General features: G+C 41.4%; 1 protein-coding gene across 2 annotated transcripts in view; it reads left to right on the top strand.

Annotated features, from left to right (window-relative positions):
- The first annotated feature begins 1760 nt into the window (after positions 1–1760).
- The window catches only part of NPSR1 (neuropeptide S receptor 1), a 150320-nt gene continuing 127881 nt past the window's right edge, over positions 1761–24199 (top strand). For both annotated transcript variants that reach the window (XM_082691786.1, XM_082691785.1), the window contains exon 1: positions 1761–1963. In XM_082691786.1, coding sequence (XP_082547912.1) covers positions 1817–1963 — 147 coding nt within the window. In that variant the 5' untranslated portion in view covers positions 1761–1816. The remainder of the gene's footprint in view (positions 1964–24199) is intronic.

The raw sequence follows: 24199 nt of genomic DNA, 5'->3' as shown, positions 1-24199 counted from the left end.
CCACAGACAGAGATAACACCAGGAGGCATTGTCTCACAAACTCAACTTTATTTGTACAAACAAGGAAATCAGGGAGAATAATTTCTAAAGTCGTGTCCCCCTGAACAAAAAAAAAAAAAAAAAAAAAAGAGCAGGCTCCTTTTTTTAGGAGGTGGGATAAATATTCCAAGGAGTATTTTAACATTATAATGAGGTGGAGGCACTTTCTGGCACATTTTTTTTTTTGACAATTGTATTTATTTATTTGACAGAGAAAGATCACAAGTAGGCAGAGAGGCAGGCAGAGAGAGAGAGAGAGAAGCAGACTCTCTGCAGAGCAGGGAGCCCCATGTGGGGCTCGACCCCAGGACCCTGGGATCATGACCTGAGCCGAAGGCAGAGAGTTAATGCACTGAGCTACCCAGGCACACTTTCTGGTACTTTCTGAGTCTCGCATGCAGGCATCTTCCTCAAATGTTTCTTCTGCTGTTTCAGCACCTCATTGGTTAATTTCTTAAAGGTTAGATAGACAGACAGAAGTTTTTATGACCTTCCTGAGTTCAGAAGGTCAGACCAAGGACATTTGCTGCCCCTTCAGTGTAGACTTAATACCTTCTCATCTATAACATTCTATGTACTTCTGGGCTGGGCAGATAATGCTAAAGCTTTCCCACTTCCATCCCAGCTATGGTTTTTTTATGATCATCACTAACCTGCTACTCCTTCTACCAGGTGTCACGGACCAATGGCTGCCCACGTCTGGAGCGTTTTCCATGTAAAGAATCAGATAGTTATGCTTGGTTGCAATACAAGCAGCTTAGTTCTGTTGTTTTACACCTGGCTGTCTAACCCTACTGTGTTAACTGCATGCCTCAACCCACATTTGAGATATGATGCAAATCAGTATATGGTAGTGTCCAGACACCGCTGTCTAGGAATTTCTGAAGAGAGGAGTTATTACCTCATTTCCATCACTGGTTGTGGGACCTTGGGCCAGTCATTTCAGCTCTGAAAGCCAGTCTTTGCTAGGGTATAATGAGAACATAAAGATACAATGGCTGCCTACCTCCCTGAGTTGCTTGGATGTCAAATGAAAGAACATCAAGGCGATCAAAGTATTTACCCAGCCCCAGTCCCAGTCCCCTCACCAGGGGTCATAGCTTACAGACAAACACAGACCCAGGCTTTTCTGAGAAGTGCCCTGCGAACACCTAGAGTAAACCACGGTATGAAATACAAATAGTTTCTTTCCCCGTGTTTACTGAAATAATGCACAGGCTACTGAGTAAATGGTTAGGTGAGTATTGTAAGTCAGAAAGCAAGCTCAGCCCGAGCAAATGCACAATTATGATTTGATATCAGAAGAGCCAACATGACCTGAATTAATCAGTTGGCTGTTGAGTCCAAGTTCCTGTATTGTTGAAGCTGGAGCAGAAGGGAGGTCCATTCTGGAAGTTAGGGAAAGCATAGCTGGGCAGGAAGGCCTGTCTCGGGAGCCACGTGGATCGCTGTGGGGGCGGGAGGTAGAGGGGCTCCCACCTGCTCGGGGGTGAGGTCCCCACCCTGAGCGGGACCGTGGGGTGAGGAGGCTGTGCCGGCTATTGGATCGTAACTGCTGAGCAGAGAGCAGCACGTGGATCCTCGCAGGCTTCAGGCAGAGCTCCTCTGGAGGTGGGCTCCGGGAGGGCTCCATGCCTCTGCTTAGCTGAACTTCCACCAGAAGCCTTGGGAGGCAGAGCAGGTGCAGAGCTGTAGCTGCTGTCCGGCGCTCAGAGGGCAGCTGGACCCTTCCTGGGCTGCAGGCACCGGGACAGCCAGGCTCAAGTTCACCTGAGCCATGCCAGCCAACCTCACAGAGGGCATCCCGGACTCCAGCGGGACCACGCAGACCCTAGATGCTTCCCCAGTTTTCTGCACTGAAACGGTAACTTCCACGGAAGTGGTGGAAGCCGAGGAGTGGGGCTCCTTCTACTACTCCTTTAAGGTACGTTCCCTGCTTTCCACTCTGAAAAGGACTTTCAATAATGAGACAAGTAGAATTTAAGAGACCCAGTTAAACTGTAGTTGTCAATACCATGAATGGGTATGGTTTGTTTTTCTTTAACTAAAAGAGTAAAAGAAAAAGGAAAAAAAAAAACCCTGATTAGCTAAATCAAGGAGTTTTTCATACTGTGCAAGGACCTAAACTGTAGTTTCTTATGAATACTGGTCTTTTTGTTCTGCTGCTGAAAATGTGTGAATCTTGAATAGCATTTATGTTAACCAAGAGACTGTAGAGTGGAATATCCGCCCCCCCCATTCCCTTAGGTAAAAGCACTTCTAATTAATTCTATAGTAGTGCTTGAAATGTTGTCTGTTTCTTCTAAGGATTATTGCTGTGAGTGTTTTGCTAGGAACATCAGAAGTGTGGAGAGCCCCCATCCCCCAGGACAATGCCTGGCTCAAGGAGAAACATAGCAGTAAGGAAGGAAAGACCACACTTGTTTTTTGATCCTGGCTTTGAACATCAGGGAGTAATAGATTTCTGTGACTGTAGTTTGTGGTGCCACAGTTTGCAACAAGTTGTCTCCTGGAACAGATAAGTAAATCAGACTTTGGTGAATTTCACCTTCAAAGCATTCAGAGGCCACGCTGCGAAATGATCCTTACTAGGTTAATACTGTTTCCTCTTCTATAAGACTGTATAGTCAGAAACAAGCCAGGCATCTGGAAAACAAGTTCTCTGCCTCTTGCATCAGAATGCAGACATGTCAGGATATTTCACATGCTGCCTGGAGGTGCCTGAAGTCGTGGCAATAATTCCCAGGTCTCAAACTGGTCTTTTATACCAGAAAGGAAAATATTTCAAGAAAAATTCTAGCCATGTTTGTTTGTTTGTTTGATCCTCTGGGTGTTCTTGAGTGATTTGGTTTTTACTCCACAAAGTAGAATTACTATAACATCTATCTCTCTCCTGGAGCTTTGCTTCTTTGCAAACACTCAAAATGAAACTTTCAGTGGGGAGCAATCTTGGGAGGCAGCCTAGCCTTCCACAAAAGCCAAGAGACAAAATAGCAGAGCAAAGCCCAAACAAGTCACTTAGGCTGGCTCTACGGGACCCAGACCCTCAGAACTACCCCCTAATGCATGCACACACACAGCCCAGCTGCCCAGCTCCACAACAGAAAATAGACACTGAAATCAGAGTTTGTTGCCATTTACCTTTGACTGAGTACATCGTCTCTATGGAATCAGCTCACAGATCCAGAGAGTCTGTCTTGGAGAAGCAGGCTTTGTGCACCCAGGAAACACACCATTCCTTCTCAGGGACCCTACCTCTGCAGTGTCTTGATAGTTATAAAACGAGATAGCAACCAGAACGAAGAGAGAATGGCCATTGCAAAGGGATACTGATCAGCAGGAAGGCAGCTGTTCTGAGACTCGGGCAATAATCACTCTCCGCTGAAATCTGATTTGCCCTTTTTTGAATACAGCTCCTAAGGGTATTTTGAGTGTTCAGAAAAACAGATCCTGGCTGGTTCTTTACTAGTGTTTACACGCTGTCCTAGCATCATCATCTCTAGGCACTAAAGGGAATCACATCATTTTTAAAATCTCATTCCTATTCATGTTTGCCCTCAAACAACTGGACCATTGGACAAGAAAAGAAGATCAAAGGGAGGGATTGTTTGTCCAGGAGCTTAGGATGTTCTATTTCATTTTTTGGCCCACGCAATCATTACTAAAACACACTGATTTGTAGTTACAAGGTGGTCCGTGCTGTTTGTGGGCACTGAGCTTAAAAGTTTCAGGGTAGAGGATGCCTGGGTGGCTCAGTGGGTTAAAGCCTCTGCCTTTGGCTCAGGTCATGATCTCAGGGTTCTGGGATCGAGCCCTACATCGGGCTCCCCGTTCAGTAGGGAGCCTACTTCCCCGCTCCCCTGTCTGCCTACTTGTGATCTCTCTCTGTCAAGTAAATAAATAAAATCTTTAAAAAGAAAAAAAGTTTCAGGGTAACTTTTTCCTATGGTGCTCTTGGAAAAGGGCAGTTCTGTTATACTATGGGTCCAGAAACAATTCTGATACAAACTCTTGTTCATAGTGAGCCTTTTATTGCACATACCACTCAAGAAGAAAGTCCAAACTGCTCTTTACTATGTCCCAAACGTGTCCTTTTAATCCCTGTTCTTTACCAAAAGCAGTAAAAATATCATAAAAATAAAAATGGTATCAGCAGTAAAAGTAGCAGAACTAATAGCAAGAACAATAGCCTAACGTCTCATTTGCTTTGGGCTTTCTTGATGCTAGGAATCTTTCAAAATGACTTCTGTGACGTGTCCCATTTCCTTCTTACACACAATGCTGCACCTTTCCAGCTGGAATTGCCTTGCACCCGCACCTGCGTTGGTCTAAATTCCACCGCCTCTGAAGTCTTCTCTTGAATTGCTTCTCCATGAAGCCCCCCTTGACTCACCTCTCCTTTGAGTGCACCTGCCTTCTTGTCACTTAATCCAGCTGTCTTCAACTGCTATTTCAATATGTGTCCGGGAGATGTAAAATAGCCATTAAGCTCCTCGAGTGATTTTTGTTTCCTATTCGCTCCAGAAACCAGCACCATGCTGGGCATCCTCAATAAGCATTTACTACATTAATGAAGTGTGGTGCTCTGTTGCTATCAACTGCCCATGTTTTCGCAGAAATCTTGCTTTCTCAGTAACAGAGGTGGGGCTCTTGTTAACCATGACTCCACAGGGTAGCCCCTGCCTGTCTCTCCACCCACTGTACTTGCCAGGCAAGGTCCTTCTCGGCATGAACATTCAAATCATCCTTATCCCATTTCAAAGCCAATGCGACAAAAGTAAGTTATGGGTCCAGTGGGTGGGGTATAGAATTAGTTGTGGTGCCGTAGACTAGTACCTAGTACCTGATTTAGCCCTGGGAATCCGTACCCACCATGTTGTAGCCTTACTACTGTCAGTGGTCTCGTGCAGTCTGCATGCCTGGGCTTCTGATAAAGTAGCAGAACTAATAGCAAGAACTAATAGGTGTTTCCTACGTAGCACTTGGGTTCTCTTCTGAACCCCAAAGCTCTCTTGGCAGGAGACAAGACATCCCTGCCTGGATCTGGTTAACTTTCTCTTCGACAGGCTTAGTGCCTTTTCCTCCTCCCATTTCCACCCCCAATTTCTAGTCCCCACTTCCCACTGCTCTGACCTACTCTGCTATTTAAGTATGTCCTCGGATATAGGCAGGAAGGTCAGCAGCGAGTTCACCACCCCCTTCTTCTATTGTGAGTTTCACGTGATCGAACCTATGTGGTTCTGGGTTTCAAGGTTCCCAGCTCAAGCCCTGGTTTCCTTCATAGTTTCCAATTTCAATTTCCGATCCAGTTCACTTCCTCAATTCCTAGCCCCAGCACCAAATTCTACCAGAAAATTCCCAAGGAGGGTGGGACCTGGCTAATCAGAAAGTGAAGAGAGGATGTGACTACAAACCTGCCCAAGTGGAAGACAAAGGTGAAACTTAATTTTAGCCTTTCATTTTGCCCGTGAATGTGCTAGCAGTGTATCCTGTATCTCTAATTCTTTTTTTTTTAAAGATTTTATTTATTTATTGACAGACAGAGATCACAAGGAGGCAGAGAGGCAGGCAGAGAGAGAGGAGGAAGCAGGCTCCCTGCTGAGCAGAGAGCCTGATGCAGGGCTCTATCCCAGGACCCTGGGATCATGACCTGAGCCGAAGGCAGAGGCTTTAACCCACTGAGCCACCCAGGCGCTCCTGTATCTCTAATTCTTAATGATGAGAAAATTAATTCAAAGTAACTAGGAGAGAACCCTGTCTGAATTAGTAAATTGGTGAAATTATAAAATAATGCAAATGAGCTCATTTTTATTACTCTCAGGTGAGGGAAGAAACTTGAACCAAGATTGCTAAATATTACCTAATGACGATCTTTTATTGAATCTCCTTCAGTGGGAAGCTACAAATGATATGCGATTAGCCTAACTATTGTTTATATGTAAATGGTTGCTTCTAAGTGCTTGAGGGTGATAAGACAGTTTTTTCCCTTTGTTAGTGCAGCCTCCTGCCTACTGTCTGTTCATTTTCTTAACACACCTTTCATCCTTTAATATAACAAAAGCAAATTCTTGTTGGATTCCTGTCCCACTTATCTCACGGGGAGGCTTTAGCAAGAGCTCAATTGAAAAAGCTTATGTAGCCTGCTTGTTTTCGGTATATTTTGGTTGACAACTCACTTCTAACAACTTGATCTACTTACTGAGTACCAATATTTTCACCTCCAGCGACTGTCATTTCAGTTCCTCTTTGCCCACTTTTCTGAACTCTCCTCTCGTTCCAGCTCACCTTTTATGGGCCTGTTTGTCTCTTTCCTGTCTTGGGCCCCAGGATAGTGTCAGTGATGCCCTTCCCGGAATCCAGGAGCCCTGAGTCCCTGGCCTCCTCATGTTATCTCCTGCCCATTACAAAAGGACCTAGCATTCACATCATGCCTTTGTTTATGCCTTCTGGGGAGTTTCACTAAGTATGTTCATTTTCAGTACATTCATGCGGTTGAATATGTGGTTGTTCATAAGGAAATGACTACTAGTTTTGCTTGGTTAAATAATTATTAAAGGTCTGTTATTTACTACCTGTTCCTGCTGTGCAGACCTAGCACTCCACTTTCCACTCCCTCACTGGGTAAGTTCTATCATGTCCAATTTTACTTTGTGTCATTGAGAAAGGCACAGATGTTGCTGGGTTGGCTCTACAGGGACCTCGGTCAATTCTCGAGCTGGTTTTTGAGAAAGGGAAACTTGCTCAACTAAATTTCTCTTTGCATTACTAATACATCTCAGGGCAGGAAACATAATCTTAGTTAATTCCAAGTGAACTCAGAATTAGTTTTTCAGCTGATAAAGGGTTTGCCCATTTTCTGACTCAAGGAAGGTATCTAAGCTCTAGGGATGGTGTCTCTTGTGCATTCACATGTGTGCGATGGGGGATAAGGGAGGGGGTCCAACTTGGGGAGATACCCAGGCAAGTTGGTGTCAGCCAGAAAAGTGTTGTCTGGCCTTCAGAAGTGGTTGTCCTTGTTCCAGACCCTTGTCTGGATCCCCCTCTGGCTCAGGTCAGGACCACACTGCCTTCTGAGGCAGAGTACTTTTGTCAAATTTCTTGCAGCCACACGGGTGTTCACACCCCTCTTTTCTTATCTCAATCCTGGCTAAATTTTTGTGTCCTTACTGGGAATGAAAAGTTCAACTGCCTCCCTCCCAGCTCTGGGCTGTGAGAAACAGGTATTGTCTCTGCCCCTCTCTCTACCCACATGGAGATCATATCTGTAAAACTTCTACCTCACAATAGCCTGGGAAACCCCCAAGGGACTACCATTCCCCCCTTCCTGCACAGTAAGTGGACTTCAGTCCCCTTTTAATACTCTGCTCTCAGACTAAGTGGGTGTTCTCTCTTCCTTTTTTGGTGCAGGCCTTTGGAGGGGCCAACACAATACCCTCTCATCAGTGTCTAGGCTTCCTCACCTTCTGTCCCACTGCTGCACCGTCCTCTGTGCCAGCTCCCTCGGCCTTTCTTTATCAAGGGGGAACTGGTTGCACTGTGTTCTTCCAAACTTATTATTCCAAGCTTTCTGCTCAGGTTGCTCAAAAGACACTCCTCTTGCCAGGGAAAAAGCCATTTCTTTTCAAGGCTCTTAAGATACCCTCCTTGCAGCCTTCCTTTTTTTTTTTTTTTTTCTTTTCAGTATCCCAGAATTCATTGTTTATGCACCACACCCAGTGCTCCATGTAATACATGCCCTCCTTAATACCCAGCACCAGGATCACCCATCCCCCCTCCCCCCTCCTCTCCAAAACCCTCAGTTAGTTCCTCAGAGTCCACAGTCTCTCATGGTTTATCTCCCCTTCCATTTTCCCCCAACTCCCTTCTTCTCTCCTTCTCCCCATGTCCTCTGTGTCATTCCTTATGCTTCACAAATAAGCAAAACCATATGATAATTGACTCTCTCTGCTTGACTTATTTCACTCAGCATAATCTCTTCCAGTCCCGTCCATGTTGATACAAAAGTTGGGTATTCATCCTTTCTGATGGAGGCATAATACTCCATAGTATATATAGACCACATCTTCCTTATTCATTTGTCTATTGAAGGGCATCTCAGCTCTTTCCACAGTTGGTGATGTGGCCATTGTTGCTATGAACGTTGGGATATATATTGTACTTCTTTTCACTACATCTGTATCTTTGGGGTAAATACCCAGTAGTGGAATTGCAGGGTCTTAGGGTAACTATATTTTTAATTTCTTAAGGAATCTCCACACTGTTTTCCAAAGTGGCTGCACCAACTTATATTCCCACCAACAGTGTAAGGGGGTTCCCTTTTCTCCACGTCCTCTCCAATGCTTGTTGTTTCCTGTCCTTGTTAATTTTGGCCATTCTAACTTATTTAAGGTGGTATCTCAATGTGGTTTTAATTTGAATCTCCCTGATGGCTAATGATGATGAACATTTTTTGATGTGTCTGTTAGCCATTGTATGTCTTCTTTGGAGAAGTGTCTGTTCATGTCTTCTGCCTATTTTTTGATGTGATTATCTGTTTTGTGTGTGTTGAATTTGAGGAATTCTTTATAGATGTTGGATATTAGCCCTTTGTCTATAGTGTCATTTGCAAATATCTTCTCCCATTCCGTGGGTTGCCTCTTTGTTTTGTTGACTGTTTCCTTTGCTGTGCAGAAGCTTTTGATCTTGATAAAGTCCCCAAAATTCATTTTTGCTTTTGTTTCCTTTGCCTTTGAAGACATGTCTTGAAAGAAGTTGCTGTGGCCAATGTCGGAGAAGTTACTGCCTATGTTCTTTAGGATTTTGACATTCCTGCCTCACATTGAGGTCTTTTATCCATTTCGAGTTTTATTGTTGTGTATGGTGTAAGAGAATGGTCAAGTTTCATTCTTCTACACATAACTGTCCAATTTTCCCAGAACCATTAATTAAAGAGACTGTCTTTTTTCCACTGGATATTTTTTCTTGCTTTGTCAAAGATTGTTTGACCATAGAGTTGAGGGTCCATATTTGGGCTCTCTACTCTGTTCCACTCATCTATGTGTCTGTTTTTGTGCTAGTACCATGCTGTCTTGGGGATCACAGCTTTGTAGTGAAGTCTGAAATCAGGCAACGTGATGCCTCCAGTTTTGTTTTTCTTTAGCAATTTGAGGTCTCTTCTGGTTCCATACAAATTTTAGGATTGTTTGTTCCAGCTCTTTGAAAAATGCTGATGGAATTTTGATCGGGACAGCACTGAAAGCATAGATTTCTCTAGGCAATAAACATTTTAATAATGTTTATTCTTCCGATCTGTGAGCATGAATACCCAACTTTTGTATCAACATGGACAGGACTGGAAGAGATTATGCTGAGTGAAATAAGTCAAGCACAAAGAGTCAATTATCATATGGTTTCATTTACTTATGGAGCATAAAAATAACATGGAGGACATTGGGAGATGGAGAGGAGAAATGAGTTGGGGGAAGTCAGAGGGGGAGACAAACCATGATAGACTGTGGACTCTGAGAAACAAACTGAGGGCTTTAGAGGGGGAGGGAGTGGGATGGTTGAGTGAGCCTGGTGGTGGGTATTATGAGAGCATGTATTGCATGGAGCACTGGGTGTGGTGCATAAACAATGAATTTTGAAACACTAAAAAGAAATAAAATAAAATAAAATGGAAAAAATGTTTAAAAAGAAAGAAAAGACATGTCAGATCATTGTTCCATAACTGAACTTAGCTTTTCTCTGGACCTCTCAGTCCACCTGCTAGCAGAAACAGCTTGGTCATTCCTAGGTAAACTCGGACCCTCAGATCTTCCCCATCATTTTAGTGAGATACGGCATCTATAGCCAGATTGTTGGGGTCAGCTCCCAGGGCCACACTACCTAACTCTGTGACTTTGAGCAATTCCCTTCTACCTCTGCCATGGTTTCCATGTCCAAGAAATAATACTAATAATTAAATGTCCTTCTGAGCATTGTTGTGACAAGTTAAGTGAAGGAATTCTTGTGACATCTTTATGAATGGCAATTGGTCTACAGTGTTCAATAATCATTAGTTGTTAGATCCCCAGGAACTAATTGTTTCACTCTTTGAAAGATGAGGAACCACCATTATCCATACTTCTGAATATTCTAAAAGACATCGCTGCATTTGAAGCTCTTTGGGACAGTTTTAATATACATTAAGTCCTCACATGGTGGTGGTGAATCAAGCTGTTTCTTTTCTTTCAATTAGACCATGAAAACTGTAGAGTAAGATATTTAAAGAAGATTTCATTTCTTACTTTATCATCTTGATATAATGTCTAATTTTTATCTATGCAAGCTTGATGACCCACTGCAAGAAGGGCTATTTACAATGATGGGAAATTATGCCCTATCGAAAAAATCTGGGCCACAAGATAGCAAAAGCATGCACACTCATGATGAAATCATTAAGAAGGAATCATCAGTGTTCTTTTTTTTTTTCCTCCTAATCTAGGCAATATTGCTGACTGCCTAAAAATGATAGATCTCTTATACTTGTCAGCACTTTATAGTCAATAGCATAATTTCACATGATTTCATTTGACCCTCTAGGAGGGTTTAAAATATCATATATTTTAACCAGATGTGAACATGAAATCTGAGAAAAGTTAAAGGTGTGAACTTCCTAATGAAATAGAAAGAAGAAAAAAGAAATAAGATTCTACCACTGATTTTAGTCAGGATAGGGTGGGTTCCACAGCAGTAAAAACTAAACTCTGAATATTGGTGGTTTTACATATCAGAAGTATATTTCTCTCACACATCCCAGTTGCAAGAAGGTCAACTTGTAACTCTGCTTTCTAGAACAAAATGGTTTCAAAAGGAGCAGGCGTTGGCCTTGTCTTATCTGCTTTGGCTTGAACTGATATATGACTTGACTCGATTCCATTGGCAAGAATGAATTAGGTGATGAGCATGGGAAATGTAGCTTCACTGAATGAACATCCCCAGTGTGGGGAACATAGTGTACTGCTTTAAAGCTTGGCTTGATTTTCACCTTCTACAGGCTGAAACCCAAAGTCTTCAGCCTGGCCTAATTATGTTCATGACCCCAATGTGTTATATAACATACACACATGAACACACACACAGAGACACAGACACACAGTCGACTTCAATCATGGAAAGGTAACTCTAGATCCCAATTCCCTAGCATAGTGTCTGACACAGAGTCCAAACTCTGATAAAGGGTCAAAAAATATTTTGTTTAATGAACGAGCATATCAAGCATATCTGTGTCATAAGTTTATTCCTAAGGTCTCAGTAAATTAATGTGAACATATTCGAGTGGATGGAATCTTTTTTTTTTTTTAAGATTTTATTTATTTATTTGACAGACAGAGATCACAAGTAGGCAAAAAGGCAGGCAGAGAGAGAGAGAAGAGGAAGCAGGCTTCCTGCTGAGCTGAGAGCCCAATGCAGGGCTCAATCCCAAGACTCTGGGATCATGACCTGAGCTGAAGGCAGAGGCTTTAACCCACTGAGCCACCCAAGCGCCCTGAGTGGATGGAATCTTAATCCTTATTCTACAAGCCATTGGGATTGAATTTTAAAGGTACCATAATTTGGGGGAATTCCTAACACCACAGCAAGGCCATAGAGCAGGGGAGGGTGTGTAAAGAGATCTTTAGACCTGAAGCAAACAACAGCCAAGGTCTGGTGATACCCCTTTCTAGGCAGCTAGTTCTGGTCCATATCTGAGGCCTGGAAACCATTCACCTCTGAACCCCAAGACATCAGGCAGGTATTAGGAAAGGGCACAATGTTAACATTCATGTACCTGCACTCCTTTTATGTGTCCTGACACCTGATTATAGAAGGTCAGCTAGAGAGATCTTCTGTAAGATACAGAGGGCAAAGGGCACCATCTGTGGACAATAGAACCTAATGCAATGGGCTGAATGATTCAGCCTTGTCTACTAGAATGTCAGTCAAGCAACCACACGATTCCTGTCTGCTGCCTCTGGACACTGCAAGCAGAAAATGTGTCTGTCCTGTGAACAGTGAGACTATAGCTGCTTCTCAGGAGAAGACCTTATACTAGGTACTAGGAAACCAAGAAGGATGCATCACTGTCTGGATGGGCTGGAAAACTAAAGCTTTAATTCAAAAATATTACTAAAGTGGCTTCAGCCTTTTCAATTCTTAATACCTATAGGTAAACAAAAATATTTCTCACTCAATTTAAATTTTAAAATGCAAATATCATGTCTAAGAATAAGTAAAAGGTGTAATTGTAATAATGCAGAATACAATTTTTTAAATTATATTCTTTCCCTCCCCATATGTTATGCACCCTTTTACCCTATCACGTTGAGAATCACAGATTGGCTTGACCAGGTATTACCTTAGGCACTGCGGGATCAGAGATGGAAGAAAGAGGTACCTTGACTTTAGACGGCTCTGTTTAATGGGAAACCAGACATTTAGTCAATAATTATAACGGAAAAGGATATAGTCACTTAGAAAAGGGAAGAAGGGTGCCTGGGTGGCTCAGTTGGTTATGTGTCTGACTCTTGGTTTGGACTCAGGTCATAATCCTGAGACAGAGCAAGCATCCGTCTGCCCCTCCCACACTCATGCACATGTTCACTATCTATCTCTCTCAAATAAATAAATAAAATCTTTTTAAAAAAATAGAGTTAGGTTTAAAAAAAAAAAAAGACCCAAGGGAATCATTAGACTAAACAATATGGATTTTTTTCTTATAGGCAAGAAGATCTTTAAAGTTTCATTAACAAAAATGTTAACAGTGAAAACTGATTTTAGAGAGGTTGATCAGGCTGCAGGGTTGCAGGGAGGGGACTCTGGAAAAGGAGAGTCAGTTCTGATGCCTGAAGGAGAGGTGTTGGTGCTCAGGCAAGGATTGTCTTGTCTGAGAGTGGAAAGAAAGCTCATGTGTCAGGTCACATGCAGGTTTCAGGGAATCAGAGAGGGTTAACTTAGGCAGAGAAGGCAGAGATGACATGAGATGAAAAGGCAAAGGAAATTGAATAGCCATAACAATTCTGAAAAAGAATAAAGTCAGAGTACTCATTCATGTTACCTGACTTACAGATTTACTGTAATGTTACAGTAAGGTATTGAGGGAACGCTAAACATACAGAAATGGAAAAGAAACAGGCCCACACATATATAGTCAATTAATTTTTGACAAAGGTAAAACAGAAATTGAACGAAGGAAGCAAAAATAGTGCTGGAACAAATAGATAGCTACATGTAAGAAGTGAACCCCTACCCAAACATTATACCCTATAAAACTTAACCCCAAGTGGATCATATACCTAAGTGTAAAACCTAAAATAAAACACCTTAAAGAAAATCTAGGAGAAAACTTTTGTGAGCTTGGATTAGGCAAAGATTTCTTACATACAAAACTAAAATACAATCCATTAAAGAAAAATTTGATAAATTGGGCTATTTTGTAATTAAGAACTTCTTTTGTTTTTTTTTTTAAAGATTTTATTTATTTATTTGACACAGAGAGAGAGAGATCTCAAGTAGGCAGAGAGGCAGGCAGAGAGTCAAGGGTAAGCAGGCTCCCCGCTGAGCAGAGAGCCCAACACGGGGCTCGATTCGAGGACCCTGAGATCATGACTTGAGCCGAAAGCAGAGGCCCAACCCACTGAGCCACCCTGGAGCCCCTAATTAAGAACTTCTATAATTTAAAAGATGTTATTAAGAGATTTTTTTTAAAAAGGCTAATTGCATACTAGGAATAAATATCTATAAAATATATACAGATCTAATAGGTAATTTTATCCAGAGCATATAAAAATTTTCTAAAGCTCAAAAAGCAGAAAAAAAAACCCTTGATTTTTTAAAAAGTAGGAAAAGTTTTAGGGGTGCCTGGGTGCCTCAGTTGGTTAAGCCTTCGACTCTTGATTTTCTCTCAGGTCATGATCTCAGGTCCTGAGATAGAGCCCCATATTGGGCTCCAACCCTAGGACTCTCTCTGGCTGCCTCTCCCACACCCCTCCTCACACAGTTTCTCTCTCTCTCTCTCTCTTCTCTCTCTCTCTGTCTCTCTCTCAAGCAGGTTAAAATAAAATAAAATGTAGCTAAATTTTGAACAGACATCCCACCAAAGAAAATACATAGATGATAAATAAGGACATGAAAAGATGTTCAGCCTCCTTAGTCATCAGGGAAATACAGAATAAAACTACAATGAAATACCACCACACACTTATTAGAAGGGCTAAAATAAAAATATACTGACTGTGTCAAGCACTGTCAATAATGGGAAGCAATTAGAAGCATCCTACATTCCTGATGGCAAAACGGTAGACATTTTGGAAAACATTTTGCCCTTTTCTTATAAAGTTAAACATACATTTATTGTACAACCCCCAACTCCTACTCCTGGGCATTTATTTACCCAAGGGAAGTAAAATGTACATCTACACAAGAGCCTATATATCAATAGTGAGACTGCTTTCATTTGAAAATGCCAAAAAGCAGAAACAAACCAATCATCCTGCAGGTGGAGAATGGAGAAGCAAGCTGTAATACACCCATTCAATGGAACATCCCCTAGTAATAACAAGAAAAAAACTGAGAGATACACAAGGCAACATGAGGCACGTCAAAAACATTATGCTAAGTGAAAGGAAGTCAAACTTAAAATGCTACATACTGTCATGATTTCATTTATGTGACATCGTTGTGAAGATAAAACTCTAAGGACAGAAAACAAATCAGTGGTTGCCATGGGCTGGGGGTGGACCAGTACCTGACTACAAAGCGCACGGGGGAGTCTTTGTGTATGATGGTACTGTTCTAGATCTCCAGTGTAATGATGGTTACATTTGTCAAAACTCACAGAACTGTACACTAAAAGGCTGAGTTTTCTTCTGTAAAAATTATACCTTAATAAAAAATTCATTATCTAGACATTTATATTGTGAATTTAATTTTCAACAAAATGTGTTTCATTTAAAAATCATAAATCTCCAAGTGACAGCATAATGGACGTAGAGCTGAAGCCCCAGGAGCACCTGAAATGGGATATGGATTTAGAAGATTCCTACCGAATCAAGGGTTCAAGATGGATGAGCCTCCAAAAGCAGCAAATATGGATCAAAATGGACGGAAAGATGGAGGCCCCATGTCACACGGGGTGTTTGCTCAAATGTCATCTTCTTTGACTTGTATGACATCATAGGACACATCTGTGCCTTGTCTCTCTGTCTCATAGTGTCTAGAAACTATGCTTCACGAGGACCAGAACTCCACCTGGTTTCACCATTGTGTCTCCAGTGCCAACAACCATGCTAGCCTTGATTAGACCCTCAGAGAGTCTTGAAGAGTGAATAGACCCTACTATGGACTTAGATAAGCGTAAATATTGACAAAGAGTTCAGGGCACAGCTCTATGAATATTTCCCTAGGTTTCTCTTTATTCTACTTTACAAGTAGACATCAACCATTAGCCATTTAGCATGAATCTTAACAATATATAGCTAATAGAGCTGAGGAATGAAGACGTTGCTTCCAAATTTTGGAGAACATCAACAGATGGGAAAGGAGGCATTGGATGTGCCTGGAGGAGATGAAGATGAACAGATGCTGAATGGGCAGTGCTGTTTGGCTGATCCCATAGCTGATCTCAACCCCCTCTCACTTCCCCAGCTAAATACTCCCTACCCTAGTCTCCCCTGCAGTTCATAGTAGATCAGTTTGGGAAACTTAATTGGAAACCTGTGAGATTTCTGATAAAATTTCTCCTTGTCTAGTAAAAGGAGAAAGATATGGCTGGCATTTTATTTTCCCCTTCAGTCTTCCTTGAATCCTGGCACAGTGCATGGAGCTGCAGCAGCCACTTTGTGACCACAAGAGAAATCCCAGGGCAAATTAGATAAGTCAAAGACAGCAGTCACCTACCTTCAGATTTCTTCTTATATGAAAAACAAAAACAAAAACACTCATTATTTGTTTAAGCCCCTGTTAAGTGGGTTTTCTTTTATTTTTGAGCTGAACACTTTCCTAGTAGATTTTTTTTTAAAGGTGCAAAAATCACATGTTTAGACTTCTGAAGCCAAGGCCTTAAAAGTGCGCCACAGAAAATCAAATAAACATTTCAGGGACGCCTGGGTGGCTCAATTGGTTAAGCAGCTGCCTTCAGCTAAGGTCATGATCCCAGCGTCCTGGGATCGAGTCCCACATTGGGCTCCTTGCTCCGCAGGGAGCCTGCTTCTCCCTCTGACTCTGCCTTCCACTCTGTCTGCCTGTGCTCGCTCTCACTCTCTCTCTCTCTTACAAATAAATAAATAAAATCTTTTAAAAATAAATAAATAAATAAATAAATAAATAGACATTTCATTTTCTTTTATTCTACATTTGGGTGGTACAGGGCTGGCTATGCTCAGGTTCCTCATCCTGCTATTAAAGAGGCCCTGAATAGAGTTTTATAAACATTGATTCAGACTGGATTATATGTTTCTGAGTAAGAAAAATCTCTCCTCTTTCCCAAAGGAAAAAACCTTCAATTTTTCCAAATGATTCTCCACATTTCAAATAATGACAGTACCTAGGTAATTTTATGAAAAAAGCGAAAAACACTTTTTAAAAATATTAGATTAAAAAACTACCCAAAACATTAGGTCACTTTCTCATAATGACTCAATAGGAGGATTTTCCATTGTTCTTCCTGAAGTAAAAGGATGTGATTCTTTTTTTTTTTTTTTTAAAGATTTTATTTATTTATTTGACAGACAGAGACCACAAGTAAGCAGAGAGGCAGGCAGAGAGAGAGGAGGAAGCAGGCTCCTTGTTGAGCAGAGAACCCGATGTGGGGCTCGATCCCAGGATGCTGGGATCATGACCTGAGCCGAAGGCAGAGGCTTTAACCCACTGAGCCACCCAGGCGCCCCAAAAGGATGTGATTCTTGACACTTAAAGACAACCGAGGAAAGTGTGAGGCATGGGCTCTGGAACCTAAAACCAATTCCATATTGTGCAGTTCTGAACCCCTCACATGCCTGCTCTGGCCTCAGGCAGCTCTGCCCGGGGAGCCTAGAAATGAGGTAAGGAAGGAGTGAGTTCTCACGTGGAAAATGGATTTGGGGGAAGAAAAGAAGAAGGTAGTCGTGGAGGAATTCTACTCATGAATCTCCTGTCAGCATCCCCTCAAGCTGACAGTAAGTGAACAGTGAGTGAGGGCTGATGGATTTCCTCCTGAAGACCAGCCTCCCACACTCTCTACCACCCAGATTCTCCTTCCCTCACACTGTCCACTCTCCCAGATTCTCCCCCAACCCACACTCTCCATTCTTCCACTATCCACACTCCCAGATTCTCCACTCTCTCACATTCTCCACTCACCCACTCTCCACCCTCCCAGATTCTCCACTCACCCAAGGTTCTCCACTCACCCAGATTCTCCATTCTCCCCAATTCTCTGCTATCCAGATTCTCCACCCAGATTTTCCAGTCTCCAACACTCTACCCACCCAGATTCTCCACTCTTTCTCACTCTCCACTTTCCCAGATTCTCCACTCTTCCAAATACTCCATTCCCCCAGGTTGTCCCCTGCCACACTCTCTACTCTCCAACTTGCCACTCTCCCAAATTCTCCACCCACCTACGCACTCTCTTCTCTCCCAGATTCTCCTCTCTCTCAGATTCTCCACGACCACCCCCCAGATTCTCCACCCACCCAGATTCTCCACCCTCCCACACTCTCTGCCCACCCAGATTATTCTCCCTTTGCCGCAGTAAAGTAAAGCAGAAACTTCCAGAGATTCCTCCCCCATTTCTGTTCTATTTTTGGAAGGAAAGAGACAGTTCTTCCAAGATAGAAATAGGTGGTTGGAGAGGAATAAGAAGGAAGCATAACCTTGACACAAACAAGAGCCCGGTCCCACACTCTTAAGAGCTACTTCTTTCCCTTTGCTGTCTTCTCTTCCTGCTCTCATCCCTGCCTCCCCAGGCATTCATCATGGACCTTGCATGCTCTGCTTTAAAAAAAAATTTTTTCTCCCTCTTTTCCCTAATCCTCCTTCTATCTAAAAACATTTTTTCCTCAACAAGCAGATTCCAAGTATCCACATAAAAGCCTTTCAGAGTGAAGGAATTCTTCCCCTGGGGTGTCTCTCCCTTCAGCCCCCTTAAACTTCCAACGCTGTTTGCATTTTAAAGAGGATTTTGCTTAATTTAAACAAACCCCTACTCTCCAGAGCTCCCTGAGTAGAGAAAGTGAAGATCACGGGGTCTAGAGGAGTGCGAGGGTTCCTTGAAGAAGCAGCAGCAAGGAGGAAGAGGATTCCCCTTAATTCCTCTTCTTCCAGCTCCCAAAGGCATTTGCCCAGCTCCTCTGTGGGCTGGAGCCCTGATTCACCCAAGCCTGCATCTCCAATGTTCCACGCTCCGCATCTGATCAGGGATCTCCCTAAGGCACTTAGAATTCCATTCACGTACAGATATTGAACCGAAGTCTTTGCACAAGGACCATTATTCACAACTCATAATTTAATAAAAAAATGAAATGGAATATTGTTAGGGCCCAAATGCAAGTTTCCTTCCTTTCATCTAGCATTGTGGACTATTGCCCTTGGCAACACATAGCAATCTATGCAAATTGAAGGTACTCTTTCAACTGAGGATAAATTTGATTTTATTTCCAATGTACTTCGTTCCTTTTGAGGATATATATATATACATTTTTTTTTGTTTTGTTTTGTTTTCTACTTAGGTTGTATAAAAATGCAAAAGGTATTCAAGAATACAGAAACTACGTCCCCCCAAAAACCTAGAATAATCTATTAAATGCTAACTGCTAAGCACTTTGTCTTCTCCATCAATTATTTTATTTACTCCTTTATTACTCAGGTTAACCTAAATCATGTCATGGTAACAAATAACCAGCTATTATCAGAAAGTTGAAAGTACAATATTTATTTCCTGTCATGCCATGTGTTTATTATAAGTTAACAAGGGGCCTCTGCTTATTGTAGTCCCTCAGGGGCATAGGCTGATATTAAGGCTGCCTTAGTATCAGGACTAGAAGACAGGCAGAGAGACAGACAGAAAAAGGGTTCACCCTTTTCTTTTAGCTTCTGCGTAGAAGGGACACACTTCACTTCTGCTCCTGATTCACTGGCTAAAGTAAGTTCATGGTCAGATCTGACATCAATGGAACACAGAAATAACAGCCTCCTCCTGAGAAAGTCAGGGGCTATTGGAGAATTATGAATGCCACTCCTGCAACTCTGAAACAGGCATTATCATCCTTGATTTACAGAGAGAAAGGTGAGACGCATAGAAGCCAAGTTCACACAATAGTTGATTGTCCAGAAATGTGAACCCAGCCATCTGGTTCAGAAGCACATGCATTCTCCACCGTAACAGAACTCCCTAAAGATGTTCCACAGAACTCAAACAATGTAAGTTGCTAAGTGTGTAAAAAAGAACTATGATCAAAAAAGTGTAGAAAAGAGCACATACGATATTCATCATATATAGTGTATTAGCCTATTTAAGTTTCTGAAAAGTCTTACCGTAAAAAAAAAAAAAAAAAAAAAAACCAAACTTATCTGACCATAGTACATCAGGATGTTACCTCTAATAATATGCCATGGAGACAGTGGTCCCTGGAACACACCTCAGAAAACGCCACATAGTATTCTTTTCCTGCGGAACCTGTGCAGTAACCCAGCAGAACCTCCTTTTGGGGCCGATGATACCCAAAAAGGTAAAGTGATCTTCCCAAAGTCAGACAGGCTAGTAAATGGTAGAGACAGGACAGAGCTGTAGTCTCTAGATACCTAAGTTAGGGCTCCTGGTCGGCCTGTGGAAGCATCATGAAAATACAAACTGGAAAGCACTAGTCAAATTTAAGATAGCATCATTCCTAATGCTAAGCACTACTGAAATATATAAAATATTTGAATAAATGAAAAAACATGGTGCTTCAGAATAGGGAGATCAAATATTGTGAAGATGTCACTTCCTTCCAAATTATCTTATGATGTTTAAAACCATTTTAGTCAAAACTTCAATGTGATTGTTTTATTGTGACAAAATAATTCAAAACTCATAAAAAAAACAGGTGAGAAAAACTAAGAGATTTTAATATAAATGCTAATGAGGAAAGGGATTTTTCCCTATCAGCTTTTAATAAATATAAGTCTGCATTAAGCAAAAACATTTCAGAATTAGCACGATACTTGACAGATCAATAATAACAAATGGTCTGCCCTGAAAATAAAATTCTTGTGCATAAATGAACTTAATACTACAAAGAAACTGCAAAAATCAGTAAGAAGGAATGTGTATTTGGGCAATAAAAGTAGAGGATGGGTGTTTGGGTGATGATTCTTAGATCAGGTAAGGTTGTAAAATCAATTTCAGTTGGATTTCGGAAATAAGTTTTTATAAAATAGCTAGAAAAAAGTATAACTATCAGACTGATTTTGAGATGAGTAAAAACTTTCAGAGTTTAAAAATAAAAATTCAAAAAAAATTTAAAAATTTAAAAAATTAAAATTCAAAGGAAAACAAAAACTAAGAAAATTATTGGCAATAAAACTAAATATATGTAGTATTATAGCTAGTAATGATATATATAATAATTGTATGACAAGAGTAACATGATTAAATCCATTAGTATATAATGAGCTCCTAGAAGAAAAAAAAAGATGTTTTTGATGGAAAAATGGGCAAAGAAAATAAAAATAATTTTAGATTAAATGCAGAGTTAAAAGAATATATCAAAATATTTTTGCCAGTGGTCTGAATGATACAACCTTAACAATGAGACCTATCCAACTGGCAAAGATTCAAGAAAAATATGAAAAGCATGTGACATTTCTGTAACACTGTCAGTAAATCAGGACAATTAAGCTAACTTTTCAGGAGAACCATTTCGTGATATACACTCAAGCCTAAACAATGTATTTGCACTTGGATTTAGTTAATTCTCCTTGCAGAATTATAAGAATACTAAAGAATTCTAAAGAATTCTTAAGAATAAGAATTGGATGAGATGGGCACCTGGGTGGCTCAGTCAGTTAAGTGTCTGCCTTCGGCTCATGTCATAATCACAGGGTGCTGGGATCGAGCCCCGTGTCAGGCTCTTTGCTCAGCAGGGAGCCTGCTTCTCTCTCTCTCTTTTTGCCAGCTGCTCCCCCTTGCTTGTGCTCTTCTATCTTTCTGTCAAATAAATAAAATCTTTTTTGAAGAGTTTGTTTTTAAAAAATATTTATTCACTTGAGAGAGAGATACAGAAAGAGAGAGAGAATGAGCAGGGAGAAAAACAGAGGGAGAGGGAGAAACAGGCTCCCCACTGAGCCAGGAGCCCAACCTGGGGCTTCATCCCAGGACCCCATGAGCATTACCCGAACTAAAGGCAGATGTTTAACCATCTGAGCCACTCAGGTGCCCCAAATAAATAAAATCTTAAAAAAAAAAAAAAAAAGAAAAGAAAGAAGAAGAAGAAGAAAGTCTGAGACATGGTCTTAAGTGTCAGCTTATTTTATTCCATAGGTCTTGGACAATAGAAGAGGAAAATATGATAGAATCACAGGATGAAATATTAAGGAATATTATGCACCTATAACAATCATTGCTCTTCATTTAATGCTAAAGATTTTTTAAAATCATGATAAGCTGCATATATAACACATTCTAAGTTTTATATGCTATATTGATATATACTCAGAAAATATGGAAGGAAATATACCAAAATGGGAAAGTGAAACATTCTCTCTGGAAGGTGGGGTTTTGTCTTTGTTCTTTTTCAGTATGTAACTTAATTTTTGACCATGAACACAGACTACTTTTATTAGCAGAAATAATTAAGTAATCCTATAAAGTACACCATGCAGATTTTCACATATTTTTTGCTCATTGCATTTCCATAAGAGCAAATGAAAGCATCAATTTTTTTTTGCAGAGAAACCTTAAGGAAGGTTCTAAAAGGCATCTGAAAGCAAGACACCTTTGTGACAACAACACATGCCAAACAGAGGGAAGAGGGAGTATGCCAAAATGAAGGAGGAGGAGTTCCAGAGAATGTCCTGGCCCCTGAGGCTCACACATGGAAAGGTCTGGGGAGCTGCCAGTGTCTCTCTAGTAATGACCTGGGTGTAGAGGAGAGGGATGTGGTCTTTAAAGAATTATGGTTACCCACATCCAGAGCCACAGCTCGATTCAGGAATTTAGTGAACTCTCCCATTTCTTTATTTCTCCATTTTCCCATATCACTCTCCTCATAATTTTTCACCACTCCAGCCTCCAATTGAGATTTTGATAGTGATTTTTGACTTGTGCAGTGACCTGTGAGTTATCTGTTCCTTTGAAAATCGACTTTTCCAATCATTTGCATCATTTCTCTATCATCATTGGGATGGGTTGAACCGCAAAACGTGTTTAGACTCCCATAGCGAGTGGAGAATAGTAGTAAGGTGGCTTAGACAGAGGCAGGCACCAGCCTAGAGGACCAGTCTCTCTGAGACAGGTCCCTGTTGGGGTAACTGAAGCTCCTGAGTATAGGCCCAAGGTGTTGTGGTCAACCCCATCAAAATCCAAGAGGCTCAGGTGGGAATGATGCCTGCTGCTAGGTGGGTGGTTGCCTCTCTAGGTCTCAGATAGGCTCCCATGGAATGACTGATGAGACGTAGAGAGATTAGTGTGCTACCCTGGGCAGGGGATCCTTGCAAGACTCAGAGTAAATGTAGAAATGCAGGCAAGGGAACCAAAGGACAAATGGAAACCAAGGCAGACCACCAGCTGTATGAGTTGGGTACAGACAAACAATTAGCCATTTATAACCTTCTGGCCAACCACCCAACTTTAGTCCCCAGAAAATAAAATCACCCAGAGTTCAAGATGATCTACCTGGAATCTTTGTACTTAGCACCTCTCATGCCCCTTCCCGCTACCCATTCTCATCGCTTCCATATCCTGTCTTCATGTCTGCTTCTGTTGTTCTTCATTTGTTTGACTCCTCCTGGGTTCTTTTGGCTACTTGATTGTGAATCTCCCAGATGAATTGCAAAGTACAGATTGAAAGTATCAGAGTCTGTACTGCAGTGGGCTCTCAGGGAGAAAGATTCCTTGGAAACTTTCCCCATTTATTAGTACCCTCAGAACATAAAACAGATTCCTGGAGGTTTTTGTTTGTTTGTTTGTTTGTTTGTTTGTTTTAAGAATTTATTTATTTATTCATTTATTTGAGAGAGAGAGAGATGGAGAGAACATGCACACACGTGAGCAGGAGGAAGATCAGAGGGAGAGAGAAAGAGAGAGAGAATCTCAAGCAGACTCCACTTTGAGCATGGAGCCCCTCTTGGGACCCAATCCCACCACCCTGAGATCATGATCTGAGCCAAAACTAAGAGTCAGTTGCTTAACTGACTGAGCTACCCAGGCATCCCCTGGAGGCTTATTTTTTTAATTATGTGAATCACAGGGAAGAATTGTTTTTTTTTGGTATTTTTATTATGTAGTAATTATTTAGTTTCTACTATGTGTAGAGATTTGGACCTAATTTATCCAAATGTTAGTTTTCTATTTCAAAGGTCTAGAGCTCAAATAGCAATTTAAATGTTAATTTCAGCTCTTGGTACATAGCAGGAGTTTCATTCATTTGTTCAACAAACATTATTTACTACCTGAACTTGCAGCCCAGTGAGTTTTCAGATGATTTCTAGTATCTGTGATCTGGTATATTATGGGAATTCAGATGGAATTCCAGAATTTTTTTTAATATTTTATTTATTTATTTGACAGAAAGAGATCACAATTAGGTAAAGAGGCAGGCAGAGAGAAAAGGGGAAGCAGGCCCCTGCTGAGCACAGACACCCCCTTCCCAATGCAGGGCTCCATCCCAGGACCCTGAGACCATAACCTAAGCTGAAGGCAGAGGCTTAACCCTTGTAGTCACCCAGGTGCCCTGGAATTCCAGAATTTAATTGCCCCAAAATGTCCAATACACCTTATTTGTGATTGATCTAGAAGTTCTCTTATGATCTGGGAATGAATCACAAGAAGGGACTCACATTGAAATGAATATGGGGCGCTGGTGTTTCTGCTGTGGGTGAAATTCAAGGATTCACTGGAAACCAAAAAGCTGAATCAGACAGTCCCATCTAAAGGCAGTCCCATGCACCAAACCCTGATTGAAATGAAAACAATTAGGTACTG

The sequence above is a fragment of the Mustela nivalis genome (assembly GCF_964662115.1).
Source record: "Mustela nivalis genome assembly, chromosome: 12".
Taxonomy (NCBI): Eukaryota; Metazoa; Chordata; class Mammalia; order Carnivora; family Mustelidae; genus Mustela; species Mustela nivalis.
The sequence above is the reverse complement of the archived record's forward strand: the minus strand, read 5'-3'. Positions and strand labels throughout refer to the sequence as shown.